This window comes from Manis javanica, chromosome 11, assembly GCF_040802235.1.
Source record: "Manis javanica isolate MJ-LG chromosome 11, MJ_LKY, whole genome shotgun sequence".
In the NCBI taxonomy this organism is placed as follows: Eukaryota; Metazoa; Chordata; class Mammalia; order Pholidota; family Manidae; genus Manis; species Manis javanica.
Window position 1 is genome coordinate 38,576,265 of NC_133166.1, and position 25,786 is coordinate 38,602,050.

The 25,786-nt window shown below is 43.2% G+C and overlaps 1 protein-coding gene across 1 annotated transcript; it reads left to right on the forward strand.

Annotated features, from left to right (window-relative positions):
* Window positions 1-16,144: 16,144 nt before the first annotated feature.
* On the forward strand, window positions 16,145-25,544 carry LDHA (lactate dehydrogenase A). Its single transcript, XM_017673080.3, has 8 exons — window positions 16,145-16,331; window positions 18,336-18,488; window positions 20,406-20,523; window positions 21,475-21,648; window positions 22,081-22,254; window positions 22,915-23,032; window positions 24,180-24,303; window positions 24,840-25,544. The coding sequence occupies exons 2-8, from the start codon at window positions 18,363-18,365 to the stop codon at window positions 25,002-25,004; spliced, it is 999 nt and encodes a 332-aa protein (XP_017528569.1). The 5' UTR covers window positions 16,145-16,331; window positions 18,336-18,362; the 3' UTR covers window positions 25,005-25,544.
* Window positions 25,545-25,786: the final 242 nt, after the last annotated feature.

The following is a 25,786-nucleotide window of genomic DNA, read 5'->3' on the forward strand; positions in this document are numbered from 1 at the left end:
ACACAATGGGACACTATTCAGAGACAAAAAGAAACAAAGTACTGTTACTTGCTACAACATGGATGAACCCTGAAAACACTATGTTAAGTGTAAGAAGTCAGTCACAAAAGGCTACATATTGTACATACAGTTCCATTTATATGAAATGTTCATAATAGGCAAACCCATAGAGACAGAAAGTAGATTAGCCCTTTACCAGAAGCTAGAGGGAAGGGGAAATGGGGCATGGTTGCTAATACAAAGTTTCCTTTGGGGGTGACAAAAATGTTCCTGGAATTAGACACTGGTGATACTTACACTACTTTATGAATATATTCAAAACCACACTTTAAATGATAAATTTTATAGTATGTGAATTATGTCAATTAAAAAGAAAAAAAAAAAAATATATATATATATATATATATACACATATACATATGTACCCTGAAGTTAGGAGTGCATTCTCACTTTTGTATTTTTAAATCCCCTCCATCCAATACCTTACCTAAAAGAGGTGCTCAAAAAATATTTGAAATGGAAAATTAAATTGAAATAATTGATTATATTTTTATCATCAGGATCTAGAAAGACAGTTACCTAGTTCTCTCCTTAAATTAGAAATGCACAAGAGTGCAGACCAACATCTTTGTGACTAAAAACTCTAAGTTATTTCAAAGACGATTCACTTTTGTTGGATTATTTTGTGATTTGCCACTTATCAGATGCCATTTGGTCATATATCATTATAGAACTGAGTTGGTTAGTCCATACTTTCCTCATTTCCACAATATTTATTTTCCTTATATCCTTGTAAAAAATTGCATTCAGTTAGTTTTCAACTTTGAGACCAGAGTTTAATGGGGGCTCTGAATTTTTTTGTCTGATTATTGCTTATAATATTTATATTCTTTTTAAAAACTATTACCTTGGGTTTCTGTCCCCACCCCCACCTCCCTGAGCTTTAATCCTATTAGCACAGTTTGAGTTAATGGTCTCTGTACTTAGCTCCTCCATAAAGGCAGGATATGGATGAACTTATATGTATGTGCAGGTAGAATTATTGGTGATGCAAATGATTGTGAGTCTGAAGAAGGGGAAGATCAGAAATAAATTTATCTTCTAAGTTCTTTTTGGCTGTATTTAAACCAGGCCACTCAACCTTCTCCTTGCCATCCCAGATTATAAGTAAGAAATGGAGCCTGCTTAGCTCTGTCATTCAGAAATGTTAGATAGTTGTCAGAGTCCTTCCATCTTGAGGGTTGTGTGAGGGATATAAGGAAGCAAATTCTGTAGATTTTGATTTGGAATTTCCAAGAAGCTTTTTGAAATAACTCTCCTTCTAACCATGGATGCTACTTTAAAGAACTGACAGCCCCAGTGTACCCAGTAAATCTTTTTTTTTTTCCTAGAGAAATACTCTTGTTATTTTTTCCTAACTCAATTTTTTACAAATTTGAATTCTACAAAAAATGGAAAGACTAGAGCCTCAGTAAATTCAAAAAGATTGAAATTGTACCAACCAGTTTCTCAGACCACAAAGGTATGAAACTAGAAATAAATTACACAAAGAAAATGAAAAATCCCACAAACACATGGAGGCTTCACAACATGCTCCTAAATAACCAATGGATCAATGACCAATTAAAAACAGAGATCAAGGAATATATGGAGACAAATGACAACAATAATTCAACACTGTAAAATCTGTGGGACGCAGCCAAGGCTGTGCTAAGAGGAAAGTATATTGCAATACAGGCCTACCTCGGGAAAGAAAAACAATCCCATATAAGCAGTCTAAACTCACAATTCATGAAACTAGAAAAAGAATAACAAATGAGGCCCAAAGTCAGTAGAAGGAGGGACATAATAAAGTATAGAGCAGAAATAAATAAAATCGAGAATAATAAAACAATAGAAAGAATCAATGAAAGCAAGAGCTGGTTCTTCAAGAAAATAAACAAAATAGATAAACCCCTAGCCAGACTTATCAAGAAAAAAAGAGAGTCTACACACAAAAATAGAATCAGAAATGAGAAAGGAAAAATTACTACGGACACCACAGAAATACAAAGAATTATTAGAGAATACTATGAAAAATTAGATGCTAACAAACTGGATAACCTAGAAGAAATGGACAACTTTCTAGGAAAATACAACCTTCCAAGGCTGACCAAGGAAGAAACAGAAAATCTGAACAGACCAATTACCAGCAACAAAATTGAACTGGTAATCAAAAACCTACCTAAGAACAAAACCCCTGGACCAGATGGCTTCACTGCTGAATTTTATCAAACATTTGGTGAAGACCTAATACCCATCCTCCTTAAAGTTTTCCAAAGAGTAGAAAAAGAGGGAATACTTCCAAACTCATTCTACGAGGCCAGCATCACTCTAATACCCAAACCAGGCAAAGATACCACAAAAAAGGAAAATTACAGACCAATATCCCTGATGAACATAGATGCAAAAATACTCTACAAAATATTAGCAAACTGAATTCAAAAATACATAAAAAATTTCATCCATCATGATCAAGTAGGATTTATTCCAGGCATGCAAGGCTGATACAACATTCAAAAATCCATCAACATCAACCACCACATCAAAAAAAAGAAGGACAAAAACCACATGATCATCTCCATACATGCTGAAAGAGCATTTGCCAAAATTCAACATCCATTCATGATAAAAACTCTCAACAAAATGGGTATAGAGGGCAAGTACCACAACATAATAAAGGCCATATATGACAAACCCACAGCCAACATCATACTTAACAGCGGAGAAGCTGAAAGCTTTTCCTTTAAGATCGGGAACAAGACAAGGATGCCCACTTTCCCCACTTCTATTCAACATAGTACTGGAGGTCCTAACCACGCAATCAGACAACACAAAGAAATAAAAGGCATCCAGATTCACAAGGAAGAAGTTAAACTGTCCCTGTTTGCAGATGACATGATATTGTACATAAAAATCCCTAAATAATCCACTCCCAAACTATTAGATCTAATATCTGAATTCAGCAAAGTTGGAGGATACAAAATTAATCCACAGGAATCTGTGGCATTCCTATACACTAACAATGAACTAGCAGAGAGAGAAATCAGGAAAACAATTCCATTCACAGTTGCATCAAAAATAATAAAATACCTAGGAATAAACCTAACCAAGGAAGTGAAAGACCTATACTCTAAAAACTACAAGACACTCATGGGGGTAATTAAAGAAGATACCAATAAATGGAAACACATCCCCCTACTCATGGATAGGAAGAATTAACATTGTCAAAATCACCATCCTGCCTAAAGCAATCTACAGATTCAATGCAACTCCTATCAAAATGCCAACAGCATTCTTCAACAAACTAGAGAAAAATCATTCTAAAATTCATATGGAACCACAAAAGACCCTGAATAGCCAAAGCAATCCTGAGAAGGAAGAAGAAAGCTGGGGGGATTATGCTCCCCAACTTCAAGCTCTACTACAAAGCCACAGTAATCAAGACAATTTGGTACTGGCACAAGAACAGACCCATAGACCAATGGAACAGAATAGAAAGCCCTGATATAAACCCAACACTGTATTTTCAATTAACATATGATAAAGAGTCATGGATATACAATGGGGAAATGACAGCCTCTTCAACAGCTGGTGTTGGCAAAACTGGATAGCTAGCTACATGCAAGAGAATGAAACTGGATTATTGTTTACACAAAAGTAAACTCGAAATGGATTATTAAACACCTGAATGTAAGTCATGAAACCATAAAACTCTTAGAAGACAACATAGGCAAAAATCTCCTGAATATAAGCATGAGCAACTTCTTCCTGAACACATCTCCTTGAGCAAGGGAAACAAAAGCAAAAATGAACTCATGGGACTACATCAAACTAAAAAGGTTCTGTACAGCAAAGGACACTGTCAACAGAACAAAAAAGCATCCTACAGTATGGGAGAATATATTTGTAAATGACATATCTGACAAGGGGTTAACATTCAAAATATATAAAGAACTTACACGCCTCAACACCCAAAAAGCAAATAACCCAATTAACAAATGGGCACAGGATATGAAGAGACAGTTCTCCAAAGAAGAAATTCAGATGGCCATTAGACACATGAAAAGATGCCCCATATCACTAATCATCAGGGAAATGCAAATTAAAACCACAATATGATATCACCTCACACCAGTAAGGATGGCCAGCATTGAAAAGACTAAGAACAACAAATGCTAGCGGGGATGCGGAGAAAGGGGAACCCTCCTACACTGCTGGTGGGAATGTAAGCTAGTGCAACCATTGTGGAAAGCAATGTGGAGGTTCCTCACAAAACTAAAAATAGAAATACCACTTGACCTGGGAATCCCACTCCTTGGAATTTACCCAAAGAATATAACTTCTCAGATTCAAAAAGACATATGCACCCCTATGTTTATCGCAGCACTTTTTACAATTGCCAAGATATGGAAGCAGCCTAAGTGTCCTTCAGCAGATGAATGGATAAAGAAGATGTGGTACATATACACAATGGAATACTATTCAGCCATAAGAAAGAAACAAATCCTACCATTTGCAACAACATGGATGGAGCTGGAGGACATTATGCTCAGTGAAATATGCCAGGCAGAGCAAGACAAATGCAAAATGATTTCCCTCATTTGTGGAGTATAACATTGAAGCAAAACTGAAGGAACAAAATAGCAGCAGACTCAGAGACTCCAAGAATGAACTATTGGTTACCAAAGGGGATGGGTGTGGGAGGGCAGGTGGTGAGGGAGGGAGAAGGGGATTGAGGGGTTTTATGTTTAGTACACATGGTGTGGGGGATCACGGGGAGAACAGTGTAGCACAGAGAAGGCACATAGTGGATCTGTGGCATCTTATTGCACTGATGGACAGTGACTGCATTGTGGTATGGGTGGGGACTTGATAATATGGGTAAATGTAGTAACCACATTGTTTTTTCATGTGAAACCTTCATGAGTGTATATCAATCATATCTCAATAAAAAAATTTTTTTAAATGGAAAAACTAGTGCAGCAACCATAGCATGTACCCTTCATCTAAATTAATCACTTGTTAACATTAATATTTTACCTTGTTTACTGTAAGTATATGTATGTAAGGATTTAGTGTTCTTACACCATTACTCCCATTTCCCTCTCTCCAGCCTCAATATTTTACCTTATTTACTATAAGTATATGTATGTAAGGATTTAGTGTTCTTATATCATTACTCCCATTTCCCTCTCTCCAGCCTCCCAATATAGTTATTTCATAGTTTTTTGATAATCAGTAATGTTTACTCTTTGATTATGTAACTTTATTTACTGCTTTGATCAGGGTCCTGGCTGGATACAAATGGCACCTCCAAAGTGGGTAATTTGAGGAGATTAATAAAGGGGCTGTTTGCAAAAGACTACAGAGTGGACAGACTACAGAGAAACCACCAGGGAATAGTGCAGTACCCCAAGTTACCAGGCCTCGCCCGGATGAGGCCATGGGGAGGAGTGGTTAGCAGGAGAGAAGAGGCCCCACAAAAGCTAAGGGACACAGCCTGCAGTGGTCCCACAGCAAGGGCTCCATCTCACTCTCCTCCCTCTTTGAGCAGCATTTCTGGTCCCAGAGGCCTCCCTTCCTTTGCACCTTGCTCCTGCTCTCCAATAGGCAGGGAGCCCTTGGGAGGGGCTGGTGACTGACAGCTGGAGCGTTCAGTTCATAGGCTGTCGAGGCAGCTGGCTCCTCACCCGTCTCAGAGCTGCCCTGCCATAGCTCCAGCCCCAACAAAGCAGGGTAGGGTAGGAAGCAGGTGGCATCTAAGGCCTCTCCTAGCTCCTAGGGCCTGTCCCTCCTCTAGGCTGGACTCTTGAGAGCTCCCAAAGAAGTACTTTCAGTTCAACATTCCAGGTCACCCCAAAAGGATAGAAAAGGAAAACCAGCACTTACTGAGCAACTACACTGAGTACCATTTATCCTGCCTAGAGTTTTATGTGTAAACCTCACAATGGCTTATGAAAATGGTATTATCCCCACTCTGCAGAGGGCCCACAAGATCTAGTAACTTGCCCACATTGTCATAGTGAGTGTCAGAGTCAGGAGTCAAACCCAGGGCAGCGTGAGGCCAAAGCAAAGAGCCGTAGTGGGGAAGACCCAGAGCCTGTCCCTCGAAGACATGTGCCTCTCTTGACTCTCTCTGGACATTACATGGCTGCCTCTCCTTCCAACTTGTGAGAAAAAGGAAAATGAGGGAGGCCAGGGCCTGCTGGACAGGGGCTGCCTCTCTGAATCCATGCAAGGGCAGAGACCAGTATGTGGCAATGGTCAGGGAGAGTGACCACTTCTAGTGGCCAGAAACACCCATGTGCTTTAACATCATAGACTAGCAACACCATAAAAAAACCTAGGAAACAGGCAGTCCCTCCCTGGCTAACCCAGCCCTATATGTAGAACTAACTGTAGAACTAAGTAATAAGGTGTTCCTCTTTTTTTAAAAAAAGAAGGCTGGATAAGCCAGGCACTATGTGCAGGTTCTGGAACAGCCCTCACCTGAGGAAGGAGTCAGGCTAGGCCTGGGTGCAGGGCCAAGAAGAATTCCAGGAACCAGTTACAGTCCAAAATAGATGAAACAAACTTTTGAAACAGTGACCATGATGCCAGGTTCTTGTTTGCGGAGTCAAAGAATGAACTTGGCAAACAGTCAAGGTAGGATAGCCAGGGAGAGGCTTTTATTTAGAGATACAGTGAAAGAATAGAGGAGACAAGAGAGCCCGTAGTGGTACGTTGTCTGGGGGATTTATAGGCTGTTGAGAGACAAAGAGCTAGGGATGCAGATCCACCAAAAGGCCTCTAAATGTTTATCTTTGAAGAGACATTAAGTTCTTATCAGTTTTCTGGACTATTTTGCAGAGTTAGCATAAGAAATTTACTGCTTTGATTCTTTCTCAGAATAGTGGTTTCTTGGTTTGGGAGCGTATCAATTAAGGCTGCCTGTCTTGCTCTCAAGATGGGCTGAGTTATTGTCTGTTTGTTAAATAATAAGTTAAGAATCTTACTTCTTAACTTCTTGGGTGTAAAAATGCAATCTTATCTTTAAGATGGAATCCTTCCTGCCCTTCACTATGTTGTTTACAGCTGGACCTGCCTTCTGTATTAATTGCCCAGGTTATATATTACTTGATTAGGGGCTGGAGGAGGAAAAGCAGCATCTGGGTAAAGTTAAAGATAAACTGGGCCTTTTAGCAGGCTAAAGTAAATTTTACAATAGCCTCATTTAATTGACACAAACAAGACATGGGCTATGCTGAGTATTTTCTTATCTGGGAGATGTTCAAACATTCCAGGCTCAGTTACTCCTGGTTTTTTAGTTTTAACTAATCTTCACTGAAGAATGCTTATATTCCTAGTTTGATATTTTATTTTAGAGAATAAATGTGGCTCTGTCTTTGCTTAATTGTTTAATGTGGAGTTTTTGTAGGGGTCTTTTTCCAGAGGCCCTCACCCTACTCTGACTACACCCACGGTTCCTGTCTCAACCACAGACCTGCTTCTCTCCCCAGCTCATTTTCTGAGATAAGGAAATAGTTTATTGAGCAATGACCCCCCCGTGCCAAGTCCTTTTGTTTGCATTAAACCTCTTAAATGGATACTATTATTTTTCCTATTTCACAGATGCATAAGACTTAGAAAGGTTAAGTGACTTTCCCAGAAACATACAGGCAGTAGGAGCTGAGTCAGGATTTGAACCCATATCTGTCTAGCTCCCAAATCTGAGGTTCCCACTGAGACCCTCTTCCTAAAGGATAAGTGAGTCAGATGCAACATAGAGGCCTGCAGTGTAGGTGAGGTCCTTCTGTCTGTACTTCCTTGTCCCTTAGATATGTAGAGCATCTCCCCAAGTGGCAGGGGCGGGAGGGGGATGTCTATATTCTGAAAGGCCTGGACAGATAGAAAGACAGGTCCCCCTCAGAGACAGTCTGGGCTATGTGTTCCCCACCCCCTTCTCTCCCCAGGAATGAAAATGGCACAGAAACAGCATCCCAGGAGCTGCCCCAGATGGTCACTTCAGCTAGTGCATTCCTGCTGCTCAGATCAGTGAGCGAGCAGCCTGTATGTAGTCAGGCCTCATGTAAACCTCATTGATTTTCTGCTTCATTAGGTCAGTGAGAGTCTGCGGCTCCCAGAAAGCCCTCTTCAGCAAGGCCTAGCAATTTCCTTCAGAGACTGCTGGGGGGAACTCCCCACTGGCCCTGTGCTTAGGAGCAGTAGCTGATCCTAGTCTCCACGCAGGGAGCCCTGGATTTCCTGCCTTTGAAGCCTGGCTACCGCATATCTGGCTGTGGGACTTCGGGCAAGTGCTCAAGACTCAGTTCCTGTTTCTGTAAAATGAGGATAATGGTGTTCCCTATGCCAAAGGGTAGTTGTGGGGATTAAATTAGGTAATGCATTTAAAGGGGTTAGCAGGAGTGCAGAGTCTGTATTAAATGTTCAAAACATGGGAGTACATGTTGTTACAATTCTCACAAAGTCTGAACCCACAAGGTTGGGTCTCCCAGCAGTGACTAAGAAGCATCCTTCAGCAGTCAGAAATAATCTCAAGATAGCTCAAACCCTTGGCTTGCCCTTTGGTAAAGTGAGATTAGAACTTCTATGATGTCCACAGCAACATTTATCAAGAATCCTCTTTCCTTTCTAATCTTTCCACAGAGTTTCATCTGTCCACAGAGTTTAGGGCCTCTCTTGTCAAATCTCCCACCACCACTGCTTCCTACACTCCCTCGAGATTGTTTCTCTCACTCTTTACTATGTTGGGTTAACAACCTGTGAGCCCAAACCCTTCTTTCCTTCACTATGTTGTCCTGTATTGTCTTCCCCACCGGGTATTTATTCTTGATTCTGCATCACAAAAGTCCAACAAACAAGTGAGGAAAGACTGAACTCCTCTCAGCTGGGAAAAGACACTGAACTGGAAAAGGAAGAGCCCAGGCAGCCCGGAAGGCTGCGGACTCTCAGCCGGTACAGTATTCACACACTTGCATTTCAGGCCCCCTCCTGTCCTCTGCCGCCAGGCTGCTGTTGGAAGCAGAGATGTGCCCGGAGCGCTGAGAATAGGAGCGGGAGGAACCGGGAGCAATTCACTTTGCCTTCTGATTTTTCTCCTGAAAACAGAATCTGGCTCTGAAGAGACCCGCCTCCTTGAGATTGTGGCAGTGAGGTCGGCTCCGTCTCTGCCCCTGGGGTGCCCAGCCAGCCCCCTACTCCTCCTTAGGAGAGCTGTCAGAGGAGAGGGTCTCCCCACCCTCTTGCTCTGGGCTGTTTGTAAGCCCCTCCCCGTGCCCGGTTGCGAGCCTGTCAGCTCCTCAGCTGTCCGAGGGACCATTCCATGGGGTGGGGGATGGCAAGGAACTGGGGTTATTGCCTAATCCATTGCAATCTATCCCTTGTGCCAACACCACCACACTGCTCTCTGCCAGGCAAAGCAAAGTCTACAGCCAACTAACATACTGTGAAATTTTCAACTTTCACCCACTACCCTCAAGAGGGTTTAACACCAGGACCCCACAGCTTGCCCTGAAGAATCAGTTCCACATGGAAGAGACATGCTGGGCTCCAAAGAAGGGTCTTCCCAGCCTGGCCCATTTCAGGACCTTTCTCAAAGAACTCCTGCTGGGCCTGAAGTCGTACAGGTCAACCCAGCCTGGCTGCCTCACTAGACTGTTCCCAAGCCCCGAGGATGCCACGGGGTGTGACGGACCTGCAGCAACAGTAAGCTCTCCCAGGGTCTGCAAAGGGGCCCTGCCAAGGGTGCTGGCTCTGGGTCGTCTTTGCCCAAGGCAGGAAGCCCCAGCCCCTGGTTACCATGGAGATGCTGGCACAGCCTGTGCCCATCTGTGGTTGATGGGAAAGGAGGAGGGGAAATTTGGTTGCTTCAGAACTAACTGAGCTTGAGAGAGAGTCTGAGCCTGCAGCCATGGGGCCTGGAGAGGAGGCTGAGGCTGTAAGCTCTGTGAGGAGAGCACTCCACTGAGGTGGCCTCCCGCCAGTCCTGTAGCTTTAACTGCTGGGGTGTGGCCTTCTGCAGAGTAAGGCCTCGCTGCCATGCTGCCAACCCTGAGTAAGGGCTGCTGGAAGAGGCTCTAATACAGTGGAAAAAACCCCAGGAGTCAGAGTCGGAAATGAAAGCCACACCCACCGTGTCAGGAAAGAGCCCAGCTGGTGGAGGAGGCCATGGTGTCTGGTGCAGATGAGAAAGCACTGATCTAGTTGAGAGGTTCCAGGCCCTTAGTCACTACCACTGAAACACTGTGGGGGCCAAGCACTTCACTTCCCTTCTCTGAACCCTAGTTCCTCACTGTGCAAGTTATTTTGCTCTGTGGGCCGACAGGGTTGCTGAGAGGCTCTGCAGTGTAAGCCAGAACAGGGACAGGTGTGAGGAGCTGGTCTCCCTCTGATTCAGCGGGTAAAGGAGGGCCAAGGCTGTGAAGGCTTCTCCTAGGTGTTCATCCCTTCAGTGGCTAAAACTGGAGGGTGAGCTAAGTTAAAATGTCCCTTGGGTGCGCCTGATGCTGCAAGTGTACAAAGGGCAGAGCTTGGCCCTGCACACACATGGGCCATGCAAGGCTGACAAAGGGCCAGGGAGAGGGAGGCTGATAGATGAGGCCCTGAATCAGTCCTGTGGGCAGTTGAGCTGCTTGGACCTTACTGCAGCCGAGGTGAGGGATTGGGGGAGTACCTATCACATGTACCCTGTGATATCCAGGTAGCAAAGTGCTAACTGCTTTCCAAGCTGTGAGGCACCCAGGAAAGACAGAGGGGCAGCTTGGTATAGAGGATGAAAAACTGATCTGGGAGTTTGAAACCCACTGGGCCACATTCCATAGTGTGGCCTTGAGGCAATTACATTTTTTAAGGTTTGATAATCTCACCAGTAAAACAGAGGTAAAAATTCCTGCCCTCCTTTCATCCGCTGGCTGAGGTGGAAATGCCATGAGAGAATGGCTATGACAGCCACCCTAAAGCTACACACAAATGAAGGACCCAGTGAGCTTTATCTGGCTGTAGATGGAGCCTTCTCTGTGTCTGCACAGCCCCACTACACAGCCCCTGAGAGTACAGGGAGCTCCCCTTTGCTCCCAGATTCCAGTGGACCCCAAACCCCTTCTGGTAAAACGATATGGACTGCTTTTACAGGCCAGGGTCCTCTGAGCAGGCTCTAATAACAGGGCAGAAAACTTCTCCAGCAGAACCTGCTTGTGAGGTATAGCTGGGTGAGTGGCTGTGCACAGTAGTTTAAACAAAATCCCAGGGTCCACATACCCAAATTTCAGTGAGGATGCTCTGCAGTCAGCAGCTGCATGGCTAAGACCACTCTTTTTCCACACTCCAGCCCCAGGAAATAATGAATAGACTTCTCTGGCTGTATTCACACTCACAATCACTTTGATCCTCTTGGAATTTCATAGGAAATGACCCTTCTTTTTTGAGCTAGGGCTTGGAATGTGATTCCCCATGTGGTAGAGTTTAAAGGTTTAAAACTATTTACACAGCAATCAGAGAGAGATGGGTTCTTGTTATCAGTAATTTGCTTCAAAGCCCTGTTAGACTGTTTTTTTGTTTGTTTTTGTTTTTTTGCTTTGTTTTATTAAGGTATCATTGATATATACAAGAGCAACATTGTGGTTACAACATTCACCCATATTGTCCAGTCCCCCCAGACACACCCTGTGAGACTGTTTTTAATTAACAAATCCAACACCCACCAGTGCCTTGGGAATTTGGGGCCCAATTTTGGAAATAATATGGGGAACAATAGAATACCAGGCATGGATTTCCTGTTACCAGGGACGGCCCCTTGAATGCCTGCTTCCACCCCCGGATCAGCCGAAATCACTTCCCAAAATTGGGGGGCAGCTTTGCCTCTGAATCCTGAGCCATTGTAAAAATGAAGGTGCTTGTGGAGGCTTGATTCACTAACTCAGTCTCCCTGGATGTTTACAGTGACAGATGCTGAGGCTACAGAAGGAGTATGACTGCCATAATGTCAACCCAAGGTCCATGACAAAGCTGGAGCCAGAACCCAGGTCTCCTGACCCTCAGGTCAGTATCACCTGTCCACCAGGCTGCTCGCTCATCCCTGCTAAGCCGTGACTGTCAATGTTCTTGTCACCCAAGGTGTCAGAGGGAAAGGCTTTCCCACAGTCCTCCTCACTCTGATTAGATAAGAGGCACTTTCCATTATGCTGGGGGATTGTATGGCTCTTGGGATTCCCTCTGCAGCACTGATTTTAGGGGCTTTCAATTTGGAAGCCTCTTATATTCTGGTGACTATCTTTGGAAGCTGCCAATGGATGGAAAGCTTGTGGCCTAACTCCCTGCCAGGGTAGGATGGAGAGAAAAGAGCAGAGCTCTTATTTCTTTCCTGGGGTAGGAAAAGGTTGGAAGGGTGCCTTAGTCCCATTTGGGCTGCTATAACAAAATACCTTAGGCTGGGTAGCTTATAAACAGCAGAACCTTACTTCTCACAGTTCTAGAGGCTGGAAAATCCAAGACCAAAGTGCCAGCAGGTGTCCAGTGAGTGCCTGCTTCCAAATTCATGGACAGCTGTATTTTCACTGTGTTTTCACATAGCAAAAGGGGCGAGGGGTCTCTTTGGGGACTTTTCATTAAGGGGCCTTGCCCCATTAGCCTGGGGGAGGGGACATGGTGGGGACAAGCATCAGGGACGAGCACCCAGAAAACCTTGAGGAGTCAGGGTGGAGTCTTTCATTTCCACTCCCATCATGTGACCGATGGATGGGGCTGGGAGGTGACATGAAGCAGTCTCCCTGGGCAGGCCCCCTGCTCTCTTGACAGAGAGAGGAGCCTCGGCTTTGGCATGTACACAACAGGCTCTGCCTGTCAGGGACGGAGACCAATGAGGCCCCCTTCATCTTGGGCCCTGCAACTCAGGAAAATCATCAATTTTGCAACCATGGAAAAGGTGAAGCAAGTCAGGCTGTGAGTGAGTGTTCAGTGGGGCTGTGGGACTGTGAAGGGCACGTCGGAGAAGTGTATGTTCTGTGCAGACGCAGCTGGAGCTAAGTATGTTCTAAGTTTCTATTTACAAATAAGGTGCCCCTTTCCCACAACCTCTTAACCACCTTGCTTTCACCTTCTCTCTCATTCTCTAAAAACCAGTATGACTATCACTGACCACCAAAAACAAAGAAATAAAAACCCCAAATATCTTAGCCTGGCATTTAAACATTTACCAGACACGTCTTGAATTTCCTGCCCCTATGCTCATGCTGTGTTCTCTGCTTTCTTAATACCTGATCTTCGATAATTGAAGTCTTTGTCTAGGCTAAGCTCAGATGCTACTTCTTCTAGGAAGCCTTCTCTAGTATCCTCAACCGAAGCCACCTCTGGTGTCCCCTCTCTCGTCTTTGAATGCTAGAGCGATTTTTTCTGCCTTTTGTGTGGCAGTTGGCAGTGTGGCAGACTGGATGCTGTTGATCTCCCCCACTAAATGGTAAAAAATCTTTGAAGGCTAAAACATTTGTCTTATTCATTTTTGTGTCCTAAACACTTAGCACAGTGCCCTTTCATGGTAGGTATTTAATTCAGAATACATTTATTAAACAAACAAATGTCTTGTGCTGGGATATGGAGATGAGTGAGAAAGTTTCTGCCCGCTAGGAACTTATAGCTTAGAGAGAGAAAGAGATGTACAGCAATAAAATGAGTTTACTATAAAGCCCAAGGAACAGCCCTTGATCTATGAATATGTGAGGCTTGGGTAGGTGGGTGGGTGGCACGGGATAGAATATTCAGGTTGAAGGAACTACCTAAGGTGGAAGTACATAGTTTATTTGGACACATGATAAGTAGCCTTGGAGCTGGCATATAGAAAGCATGAAGGAAAATAGGAATAAGGTCAGAGAGGGGATGTGGGCACTGAATCACGGAGGGCCTAGTGTGCCTATCCAAGGAATTTGGCTTTTATTCTGAAAGCCATTGAATGTTCTTGAGGAAGAGTGGAATAAATACTGAATGAAGGAATGATTCAGCACTGTTTTGGGTGGTCACCATTCTTTGGCCATTAGAAAATTTTACATGGGGTGCTGCACACCACCCACTCTCTGAGGCCAGCCTGTTCCCTGGTCAAACCAACTCTTTGGGGGATTGTGCCCCGTTAAAGAGGCCATCCCTAAAGAACACTTGATTAGGTTGAGACAGTTCCGCCCTCTGAAACAGTACTTCCTGACCCATGGGTCCCTCATTCTCCCTGGGCTTTAGCATAAAAATTTTCAGTTTGGACTGTATTAGGGCTCTCCAGTGAAATGGAACCAATAGGTGATATATCAGTATTTATTATAAGGAATTGGCTCATGTAACTATAGAGGCTGAGAGGTCCCATATCAGCCGTATGCATGCTGGAGACCCCGAAAAGCAGATGGTGGAAATTCTAGTTCAAGTACGAAAGACCTGAGAAACAGGAGAGTGCCGTTGGTGTAAACCAGTCTGAGGGCAGGAGAAGACTAATGTCCCAGCTCGAGAAGACAGGCAGAGACACCCATTGACATTCATTAACTGAAAACTGAGCTGTCTGAGCCTGGGACTGGCATGGGTCCCCTACATCATTTCTTGACATTTGCCAAGTTGGGGGTAAGGGGTGGGAATGACAGTAGAGAAAAAATCATAGGCTTTGGAGTCAGTAGGACCTGGATTCAAGTACCAGCTGAAATCATATATTAGCTGTACAACTTTCGCAAAGTCACTAATCTCCCTGAGCCTTGGCTTCCTTTTCTGAGAAATGGGGATAATTATGCATACTCCAAAGAATTAAAGTGAAGATGAGCATAGGGATTGCTTAGCTTGCTGCCTGACATAAGAGGTGCTCAGTAAATGGTACTTGTTTTATTCATATTTGCAGTTAAATAGATGCTGTTGTTCTATATAAGATTGAAGTGTGCTTGGAGTGATCTGTTGTTAGATGCCTTCATTTAGGGCATTGCAAACTCTGCCTAGATTAACTTCAGAGGTCAGGCCAGAGGCCTCCTGGTGAGGAATCTCACCTGACTCCCCAGCTTAACTTCTGCTTTCTGATCTCTACCCTCCTCCTGCCCGCAGCTGTGGTTGCATTTGATAACAGGCAGGGGCCCAGCCTGACTGAATGAGGACATTGCAAAGACCAAGGAACCACAGACACTGTTGCAATCTGCCCCACCCTGAAGAACCATGGAGAACCTGTGGCGGGTGCTCAGCCCCTCTAACTGTGTGTTTGAGGTGACAGCCTAGGTTTTCTGGGCCTCCTAGAGTGATGAGAAAGCTGTTAGGACATGTAAAAGAGATGCCCTGCTTTTCTGGAGCTGGAGTTAAGGAGTTTTCCCTTCAAAACCAAGAAACCCACAATTATGGATCTTTTTCAGAACTGGGCGCTAAGCTGGTGCCCAAGGTGCCACGGTGGAAGACTGATAGACTGATCCCTTGAGAGCCACTGTCAAGACTGCAGAGCCACATACACCTCAAATGCAAGCCAGTTTGAGGAGATACAGAACAGTGTGGTGGTGTGGTGGTGGAAGCAGAGATGAGGGAGATTACCAACTCTGCGGGTGTATGGTTAGTGGTGTGTGTGTGTGTGTGTGTGTGTGTGTGTGTGTGTGTGTGTTAGTGGTGTGTGTGTGTGTGTGTGTGTGTGTGTGTGTGTGTGATGTACCAGTTGTTGGGTAAGGTTTACAGAAGACATGGAGGAGGCAAGCAGGTAACTCAAATGAACCAGCATGAGCAAAGACCTGGAGCTGAGGGCTCACTCTGAGTTGCGGGACTTAAGAAGATTTAGCAGCAACAGGGAAAAGCAGCGTAAAGTTTTGGAGATCACTCGATTTAAGGGCAGATTACCCCTCTGTGTCTCCTTCTTCCTTCCCACAAATAGTTTCCTCGTGCTTATTACATGCCAGAAGCTGTTTTGGGTATTCGGGAACAACGGTTCAGATTCAGATCAGGTTTTTTCTGAGCGTTGGCTCGTGTTTGGCTGGTGGTGCTGGCCAGGACTTATGTGGCTGGAGGCAGCGTGGCTGGAGGCAGCTCCTAGATGTCCCGGCTCACGGCTCACGTGGATCAGTTCTCAGGCCTGTAGTACCGCTGCGCGCGCCGCTTGGACCTCGGCACGGCCCCGCCCGACTTGGAGCCCGCCCCCAGCCCAACCCACACGTGGGTTCGAGCACGTCCGCCTGGCTACCCACTGACGTCAGCCTCGCTGTTCCATTTAAGGCCCCCCAGGTCCCCAGCACTGTCTCGGAGCAGCTGCTGCAGAGGCAGGATCTAACGCTGCGCGCCGCGGACGCCCGCCAGCCCGACGTGCATTCGCGGTACGGTCGGCCCTGGCGCGCACTGCGCCCGAGGGGGCGGGTGAGCGAGGTGTCCCGGGCCTCCTGGCTCCGCTCTGCCATCGGCGGGGACCCTGCTCCTGGGGGTATAGGCGCTGCTTCCCAGAGGCGGGATCTGGAGACCTGGGCGGTGGCCGACCTCACGCATGCACGCGGAACCCGCCATACTTTGCTTTTGCTCTGAATGGGCCCCGTGGCCTCTGGTTCGGCTGGGAGACCGAGGAGATGGCCGCAGCCAAGCTGGGGTCGAAAGCCCAGGGGAGAAGGTGGGGTGCGGGTGCAGGACAACGAGATGATAGGTCTGAAGGGTGGGGCACATCGCCGGGCTCGAAATCCGCAAACCGCGCGGAATTTGAGGTCCGGTTGCCAGAGACCGCGGAACCGAAAAAGTCTTAGCGGTCTGGGGCGGCTTCCTGGAAGCAGGAAAGCCGTTGAGCGCCGCTCGGGTCTCACTTTAACCTTGAGACCCTCAAGAGGTGGGCTCCATGGGGGCGGCCGCTGCCTTAAGATTGTAGGGAACTCTGCACAAATTACATTAAGTAGCTATTGATGTATCCGGCGTCACACTAGGCAAGATGAATGCAAAGATGAAGCAAAAAAGGCTCAGTTTTTGGCCCTTGAGGATCCATCCGGTACCATCTCCTTTTGACAAATGGGGGAACCTAAAGCTGGGAGACGGTTAGGTCACCTCTGATGTCTCAGTGATGTTCCAAATTCCCAGAGTTGGGGAGTAAACCCATTTTCTGCAGGGTTCCTCTTTCTCCTTGTTCCCACATAGAAGGGAGTGCTGGAGCCCAGGGTTTAGGTTTTGGTAAAGCTAGGAGTTCTCTGAAGGAAGAACTCCCTCCCCGCTGGCGGCCTGCAGAAACCTTACAAGGCTTCTAGAAATAGCTGTGATTTGTATGGAGACCCGATTCCAACTTGGTGGCCCTGGGCTGCCTGCCTGAAGTCCTCTTGGGTATTTTTGCCTCTTGGGACGGTGTCAAGACTGCACTCGGTACATTCGGGATGCAACCTGTGAGAATCCCTTCAGTGAATGCAAGGCAGAGTAGGATTAGAAGAGTCAAGTCCCCCTCCCCGCCTCAGGAATGGAGATTCCGCCAAGTATTAATTTTAGGGCTCCAGGCCACAGGCCTCTGCAGCTATTTCTGCACTTCCTGTACTGACAAAAGTTCCTCCTACCGGGTTTTACGCCTTTGCAACATGGATCACGGCAGAAGCCACCAGAGGCGCCTCCCTCCCTGTTGCTTAACAGTCCCTGATGTCCAGTATTGAGATCTGAAGTCTAGGCTCTGGCCGCTCGCCAAGCCACGGGGGCTGCCAGCGAGTTGCTCCCGTCCTCTTCCGAGCATAAGTTAAGTCCGAAGTCTGACTGGGAGCTAGTTCTGAATCATTTCCGCTCGTGGGCGGGGCTTCGGGCGGGGCCGGTGCCCAGCTCTGTAAAGCCCGCTGCCTCGGCTCCTGCCCTCCCCAGAGCTCGAGTGGGCATGCGCCCAGGTTTCATAGGTGGGTGGGGGAGAGACGGCGACTGATCTTCCGGGGCGGGGCGGGGTGTAAAAACCGCGAGCTCCTGTGGACCGTGCAGTTGGTCGGATCTCAACCCGCATTGCGGGTGGGGACAGCGAGTGAGCGTGCAAGACCAGAGCTCATAGCCCGTCCCAGGGCTTCTAGTCTGGCGGTGAAGCAGTTAATGATACTGGCCCCTCTTGGGGTTAATAAACCAAGGTGAGTGAGCCATCAGGAGGCTATACTTACACCCAAACATCAATATTATTTTTCCATGCCAAGGTGAGCCAAGATCCTAGCCACACCAGACCCTGGCATAGGCCTTTCAACTCTCCTTTGTCTATCTTTAGTTTTTTTCCTTCCCGCTTTTTAGTTCTGAATGCCCCAGGAGGAGGTAACATTAGCCTTTTCAGAACAGCTTTTGATTAATGTGCTGATGTAAAGAGGATGCAGTGACTGTGCATATTTTTCATCCTATAGATTCCTTTGGGTTCTAAGTCCAAAAACATGGCAACTCTCAAGGATCAGCTGATTCAGAATCTTCTTAAGGAAGAACATACCCCCCAGAATAAGATTACAGTTGTTGGGGTCGGTGCTGTTGGCATGGCCTGTGCCATCAGTATATTAATGAAGGTAAGTGAGAACCCGTCGTGCTGGAAGGCAGGGCTCTCTTGACCCCACCACCCCTCTCCACTCCCTCCCCAACAATTGTATTATCACATTGCCTATACAGATATTTAGGTTCGTGCACTCACTGAAAGAACTTCATGTGAAACCAACATTTGAAACATGGTGCTATGTATGGCATCTGAACTAAAAAAATCAGGTTGTTAGGCTGGTGATGCAGTTCCTTAAACTCACTGCTGGGTGAACAGGCATGAATTGCCTGCAAATGAAAAAGAGGAGTCCATGCCTTTAAACAAGCTAAAATATTTTTAAAGTAATTTTTGGGTTGAATATATATGGTAAAATTAAAATGACAATGAATATGGGAATCTTAAGTCTTCCTCCCATGCAGATCCTCATTGTTCCCCTTGGATAGCTGTCAGAACCAATTATGTAGCTAAAATCTCATTAGGAAAAGAATTTGTGCATGAATAAACAATACTTTTTACAGTAGTCAAACCTGGTTTATATAAAAAGGAAATGGAGGTAGCTTACAATATTAAAATATTTGGAGTTCCTGATAGAGTGAAATGATGAATTCTGGGTTCTGAACAGAAAAGAATTGAAGTGAGAATGGACTGAAGACAGAATTGAGCTATGTAGAGGTCTTGTAACAACACAGGTTGCTCTGTATATTCTTAGTAGTAGGCCACGTGGTATATTGGATTCTCCCACTCAAGGTAGAGTGTTGCCATGAAACTTTCCCTAAGCTTAAATGACAAAATGAAGGAACAATTACCATTAATATATAGGAAATTTTTTAGGGTTCCCAGACCCCAAAAATAACATCTCCTAGGGTTCTGTGATACAGTAGGATACAACAGATGCACAAAATAAATCAAGATAAAGCACGGATGCTCACAGACACAGTTGAAAGCTATGGTTGACTGAGATGATGCTGAGTGCAATCCTGGGCAAAGGAGCCTGGCGGGGGCTACTCATGCTGCTCAGTGTGGGCCGCCTCTGTAACAGCTTGCTGCAAAACAAACACTGAATGCTATTTTTGCTTTTTGACTTTTTTTATAAAAGCAAAAATCCTCTTCAGATTTCTTTTGGTTAGTGAGAACAGGTACTTATATTTCTCCCTCATAAAAGTGGAGTGGAGTAATGAAAATTGAGAAATTGGGGAATACCTGTACCAATTCTTATTCCTGCCTCACTGGATCAGAAATGGATGCCATGTGTTTTTCTCACACCTACACACCTCGTGTGGTCTTTTCCTGTGATGCCCTCTAACTCAGGTGTGGGTAGAAGTAGCTGCCAGCTTACTATACTGTAGATGATTTGGGGGTGGATCTGCAGTTCAGCTAGAGTAACTTCTTTGTCTGCCTTGTCTGCCTGCCATTTGTATAAGGCTATTGTTGGTGCTCCTGGTCTGAAATGCACCTATGAACTTCTATAGTTTCAATGGAAAGAATATTTTTCACCAATGTTTTGCAATGCACAAATCTATCACTGTAAAACTTAGTGTTGGTTAATATAGGGAAAACATATAAACAGCAGATGATCCAGAACATCACTGTTGAAATTTCAAGTTTTAGTACTGGTCAGTATCACCTACGTAATGAATAACAACTTAACATCAGTGTATAAAAGTGAATTTGAGAGAGTAAGTAGAGCAGTGTTACCTAACTGGACATTATTCTAATCACTGCCAAGCCAGTGTTCTGCTTCTGTACAGTGGTGGTGGAGCAGAAGCTGTTCCATTGAGGAGAGGATTGGAGAGAGGGTCACTGCTTCTTTCTGTGTATGGGTTATTGTGAGTCAGTTTTCAAATGGGGGGCTGCCTTTACTTTGAGGTATGTATTGGTAAGAATAAAGTAGCAGAACTCTCCTATGGAAGTAGCAATTTTTCCATTTAACTAAAAATTTTATGTCTTTTAGGATTTGGCAGATGAACTTGCTCTTGTTGATGTCATAGAAGACAAATTGAAGGGAGAGATGATGGATCTCCAGCATGGCAGCCTTTTCCTTAGAACACCAAAAATTGTCTCTAGCAAAGGTTGATTTCTATAAGTTCATATTGGAGTCCCTGCTAGACTTATCCTTTATCAGCCTCTAAATCCCACCTCTTCAAAGATTTCTCTTTTATGTAGGAGAAGATAGCCTTTGAGCAATTTTGCTTTGGTACCTATGGATATCAAAGTTTCTATTTCTAGTTAATGGTTTGAAATGGAAATTCAGTTTGTCCATGATGTGAAAAGTATCTGAATTAGAATGTAATTAGTAAAGCTCCTTAGGTCCATATTTAACCACCTGGCTTCAAATATTTAAATTAGATATATTTACTTTCCCTGCTTCCTTTCATACATTAACACAAGGTTGAGTATAGGGTAAAGGAGCCTGTTCAGATATTCTTGGCTTGTCCTTTTCACACACACAAACACCAGCCAGAAAACTTAGACATGGGCCCAAATAGTATTTGTTTTGACAGCTGAAAATCATTGACTACTTATCTCATCTTTGGGTTAATCATCCTGTGCCATAAGGTATCAAGGAGCAAGACATGCTTGATAAGTGTGAAGTTGCCTCTGCTTTAAAAAAGAAGAGTTTGTCCCTGGGCTCATATGACCACAATTAGGTAGTTAAATAGAAATAAGAGTATGCAAGACTGAGTATTGAGCAGAGGTGGCAAAATTCTGGGAATTTTTATTCCTTAGATTACTTTCAGCTCTGTCTAGTTGTAGTTATATAAAGTCACAATGTGACTAAAACCAGAATACAAGGAAGGTGTTGACGTTCTCTTCTTCCACACTACGTGGCTTCTGTTAAAACTGAAAACTGAAAGAGTCTGGGGGACATTTGGGGTGTTAATCTGTGTATGCAAGGAAGTAGGGAAGTGACAAAACACAGATAAAACTTCATAAAAACAAGTTGAGGAAACAAGTTTTTGCTGGCTAGGTAGGGAATTCTCTTAAAGGCATTAACCTGGTTATTATTTCCCTTTGTCTAGACTATAATGTGACAGCAAACTCTAAGCTGGTTATTATCACTGCTGGGGCACGTCAGCAAGAAGGAGAAAGCCGTCTTAATCTGGTCCAGCGTAATGTGAATATCTTTAAATTCATCATTCCTAATGTTGTAAAATATAGCCCAAACTGCAAGTTGCTTATTGTTTCCAATCCAGGTGAGATTTTTAATTGCATAAATAGGTGAGCTAGTGTAAAATTGATAGTACATGTCATATTTTTTATACACATTTATTTATTGTATTCCTCCTGAGAATGGATTTCTGTTTTTGTAAAACTGTTAAAGTTTAAAATATTAAAGGAGAAACAATGCCTCTGAATGTAGTTGGAACCTTAAAATTAGTTACTTGCCCAAGAAGATCTTGGATAAGGGATAAGGTTATGGAAGTTTTATTGATAAACAGTTTATTTGCATTAAACCACACTTCTTGAATACTTAATATATTTGCTATATTATACATAGTAGAGGCTTAAAAATACCAACACAAATATTAGTTATCAATATCAAGATCCTTAGGGAGCCATATATCTTGAGTAGCCAATCATCTAGTGATTTACCTAGTATCTTTACCTCAATGTTTTCTTCATAGTGGATATCTTGACCTATGTGGCTTGGAAGATAAGCGGCTTTCCCAAAAACCGTGTTATTGGAAGTGGTTGCAATCTGGATTCAGCCCGGTTCCGTTATCTCATGGGGGAAAGGCTGGGAGTTCACCCATTAAGCTGTCATGGGTGGGTCCTCGGAGAGCATGGAGACTCTAGTGGTAAGCATAACTTGTTTTCTCCTTTTGTTTTCAAAAAGATTGTGTAACATATTGACAGGAGTTTCACTATCAAATCAGAGCTGAAATCAGATATCCATTCATCAGGGTAAAATATTTTCTAGAAATCTATCTTGGTATAATTATATGCTAAGAATTGTTAAGATTTTAGCTACTTTGTATGACATTTTATAGCATAGAAGATAGGGAATGAAATTTCTTACGACAGGCATAGTAAATAAGTTGAGAATTATTAGGATGACCGAGTCATTTAATATCACAGCTATTTATACTTGACTTGAACAGCTTGGCCCTGGAAAGGTCAGCAAATCCAAAAGGGCTGTATGAGAAACTCTATTATTATCACAGCTGAAAAATCATTTGTGCAGAGTTCTCATTTCTTTATGCTGAGAAACTATCCTTTGTCATCTCAGACTGTCAAATATGTATGGATTAAATATCCCAATAGGTTAGAATATAGTGAAAAATCTTAGTTTTATAATCTAATCAACACACATCTAAAAGTAAGGATATTCGTAGCCTTGACCATCTACCAAAGGGAATGATCGCCCAGATAAGAAAAGAGGATTAGAAAAATGGGTCAAAATTACTAGTCTGCTGGATGGTACATGGAAATAAATGTATTCTGAATATTTAATTTAGTGCCTGTGTGGAGTGGAGTAAATGTTGCTGGTGTCTCCTTGAAGAATCTGCATCCTGATTTAGGCACTGATGCAGATAAGGAACAGTGGAAAGAGGTTCACAAACAGGTCGTTGACAGGTAATAGATCTTGTAATTTGGCAATATGGGAGCTTAACATTTAATACTTTATTTAAAAGATTAATAGCTTAATAGTATTTGCATTTGAGTACCTTTTGTTAGAAAATTTGTTTTCTAAACCTTCATTAAAGACCATACTATAAAACAGGTATAGATATTAAAAATGATAGACATTAGTCTTTTTTTTTGCCATATTTCTGTATAGTATGATAAATCTGTGCTTATATTATAAACTATTAAGCTAAAACCAGTTAGATTGTCTACCCTATTTGAGATTCAGTTTTTACTTCAATGGTATATATGATTCAGTTAGGAATAAAAATTTTAAAATCCAAGTTCCTATTATAGTTTTTATGAATAGAAACAGCTAGCTTCTTGTTTATTTAGATGATTATAAAGTTTTAAGCAGTGTCTAGATTCAGAATGGTACTAAAAATGTAAATAATTATTCATTGTTAGAAATTGTTGAAACGGAAGCTTTCAAATTGGTGGCATTATTTATTATAAGTCATGGGTCTTATGAACCTCAGATCTGCAGAATTTAATAATGACTCATGAATTGGTCTAGGCAAGGACTTCTTACTTGTATTTACTTAATTAAATGAAACCTGAAACATTTACAATAGCTGTCAACTAACTGCGGTGTTTGTTGGGTCAGGATTACTGGCCTGGTAGTACTTGGAAATGAGTGGTACTCCTTCCTCCTTCATCCCTCTGTCTCCCCTTTCCCCATCACTTGATATAATACTGAGTTAAGCACACTATATGTATTCTTGGATTTCTTATTAAAATTCACGATTACATTTAAAAGAGTCATGTTTTGTTGCATATAGCTATAGTTACTTGTTTTGATAGCAGTATACTATTCCACTGTGTGCCACACATTCACTTTCTGTGTATATACTGCAATTTAGCCATTCCCATGTTGGAGAGCATTGGGCTTATTGCCAGGCTTTTGCTATTACAGTACTGTTATAAAGATCCCTGTACATAGTATACTGGTATACATGGTAAGGGTTACTCTGAGGTGTATAATGTAAGTTTTTGGTATTATTTACTATAAGGTATATGTATGGTGAAAGTTTTTTTTCCTTTGTTTCTCCCACCTAATTTTTGCTACCTTTCCATGCCCTTCCCTACTCTCCAGTGCCTATGAGGTGATCAAACTGAAAGGGTACACTTCCTGGGCCATTGGACTGTCTGTGGCAGACTTAGCAGAAAGTATAATGAAGAATCTTAGACGGGTGCATCCAATTTCCACCATGATTAAGGTAGGTCTATGTAGTGATACGTCATATTTGAATGCCATAATTTCCTGGTATTTTAAAAAGATTGTTCTGTGAAAGCAGATTAATGTAAGTCCTCAATCATTGATCTAAGTGAACTAAATTAGTGCAGTCACAACTTTACTTTTTGGAAAGAAATGGTGAGCTTTAGGTTTACTGGCCACTAACTAATACTGTGTTCCGTACATAGGTACTTGGTAACTTAACAACTAAAAATGTTGCTTTCAATTATGTTGAGGTGGGTGGAAGACCACAAAAGAAATAGATTTTTTGCCTTTGGGAAAAATAGAAATCACTCAAGTTAGAGTTACCAAAGTAGTCAATAAAGGTTGGAAGATCATGGAAAGAGTTTAGATTTTCTTCTAGAGCAGAATCTTACTGCTATTTGAATGACTTGCACTGTTCGTTACATCCCAACTGAAAATCTGGGAAGGAATTTCTACTTATTGATTTGTGTTAAATAAGCTTCATAATTACAGAGAATGAAAGTAAAATGTGAAATATTTTTATTTTGTCTTCAGGGTCTCTATGGAATAAAAGATGATGTCTTCCTTAGTGTTCCCTGCATCTTGGGTCAGAATGGAATCTCTGATGTTGTGAAGGTGACCCTGACTCCTGAGGAAGAGGCCCGTTTGAAGAAGAGCGCAGATACACTGTGGGGCATCCAGAAAGAGCTGCAGTTTTAAAGTCTGCTAATGTCCTACCACTTCACCATCTAGGCCAGAACAGGATTTTAGTTGGAGGTTGTGCATCTTGTCCTTTTTATCTGATCTGTGACTAAAGACATTAAGACAGCCTACAAAACATCAGTTTCCTCAAGTTAGAAATAGAAATGGTTCATAAAACCATGCAGCTCTATCCTGATGCTGGATGGTACTTAATATTGTGTAGTCCTAAACTAGATATTTCCACCACCTCAGGGGCACCACTGCCAATTCCGCACTTGCTCTTCAAACCAGATGTGTGTTATAAAACTTCTGGTTCCTTCACCCAGTATGCCTAGTCCAACTTTATTTTCTCCAATCACATCCTGGGATCCAGTGTATAAATCCAATGTTGCATGTATTGTGTATAACTGTTCTGAAGGATCTTATTTTGTGTACTTATATGTGTCAGAGTAGTGTACATTGCCATATGATGTAAAAAGAAAACTCTGCATATAAAAAATGCAACGAACTATCCAAGTGTCATACCAACTAAAACACCAAATAAACCTTGAACAGTGACTGCTCTGTTAATTTATTAAGATATAAAGTCATAAAGCTGTTACTCATTTCATTTTTGGGAGCCATTAGGGTATTTTTGGACAACACTGCAATGATTTTTTAAGTGGTACTGTTTACTAATAAGGCTTTAGTTTAACATAAATTAATACATTAAGGGTTTGACTAAATCGTTTCAGTACTATTTGCATGATAGCATTTACTATACCATGATGCTTTGCCACTACAAGGAAAAACAGATTTTT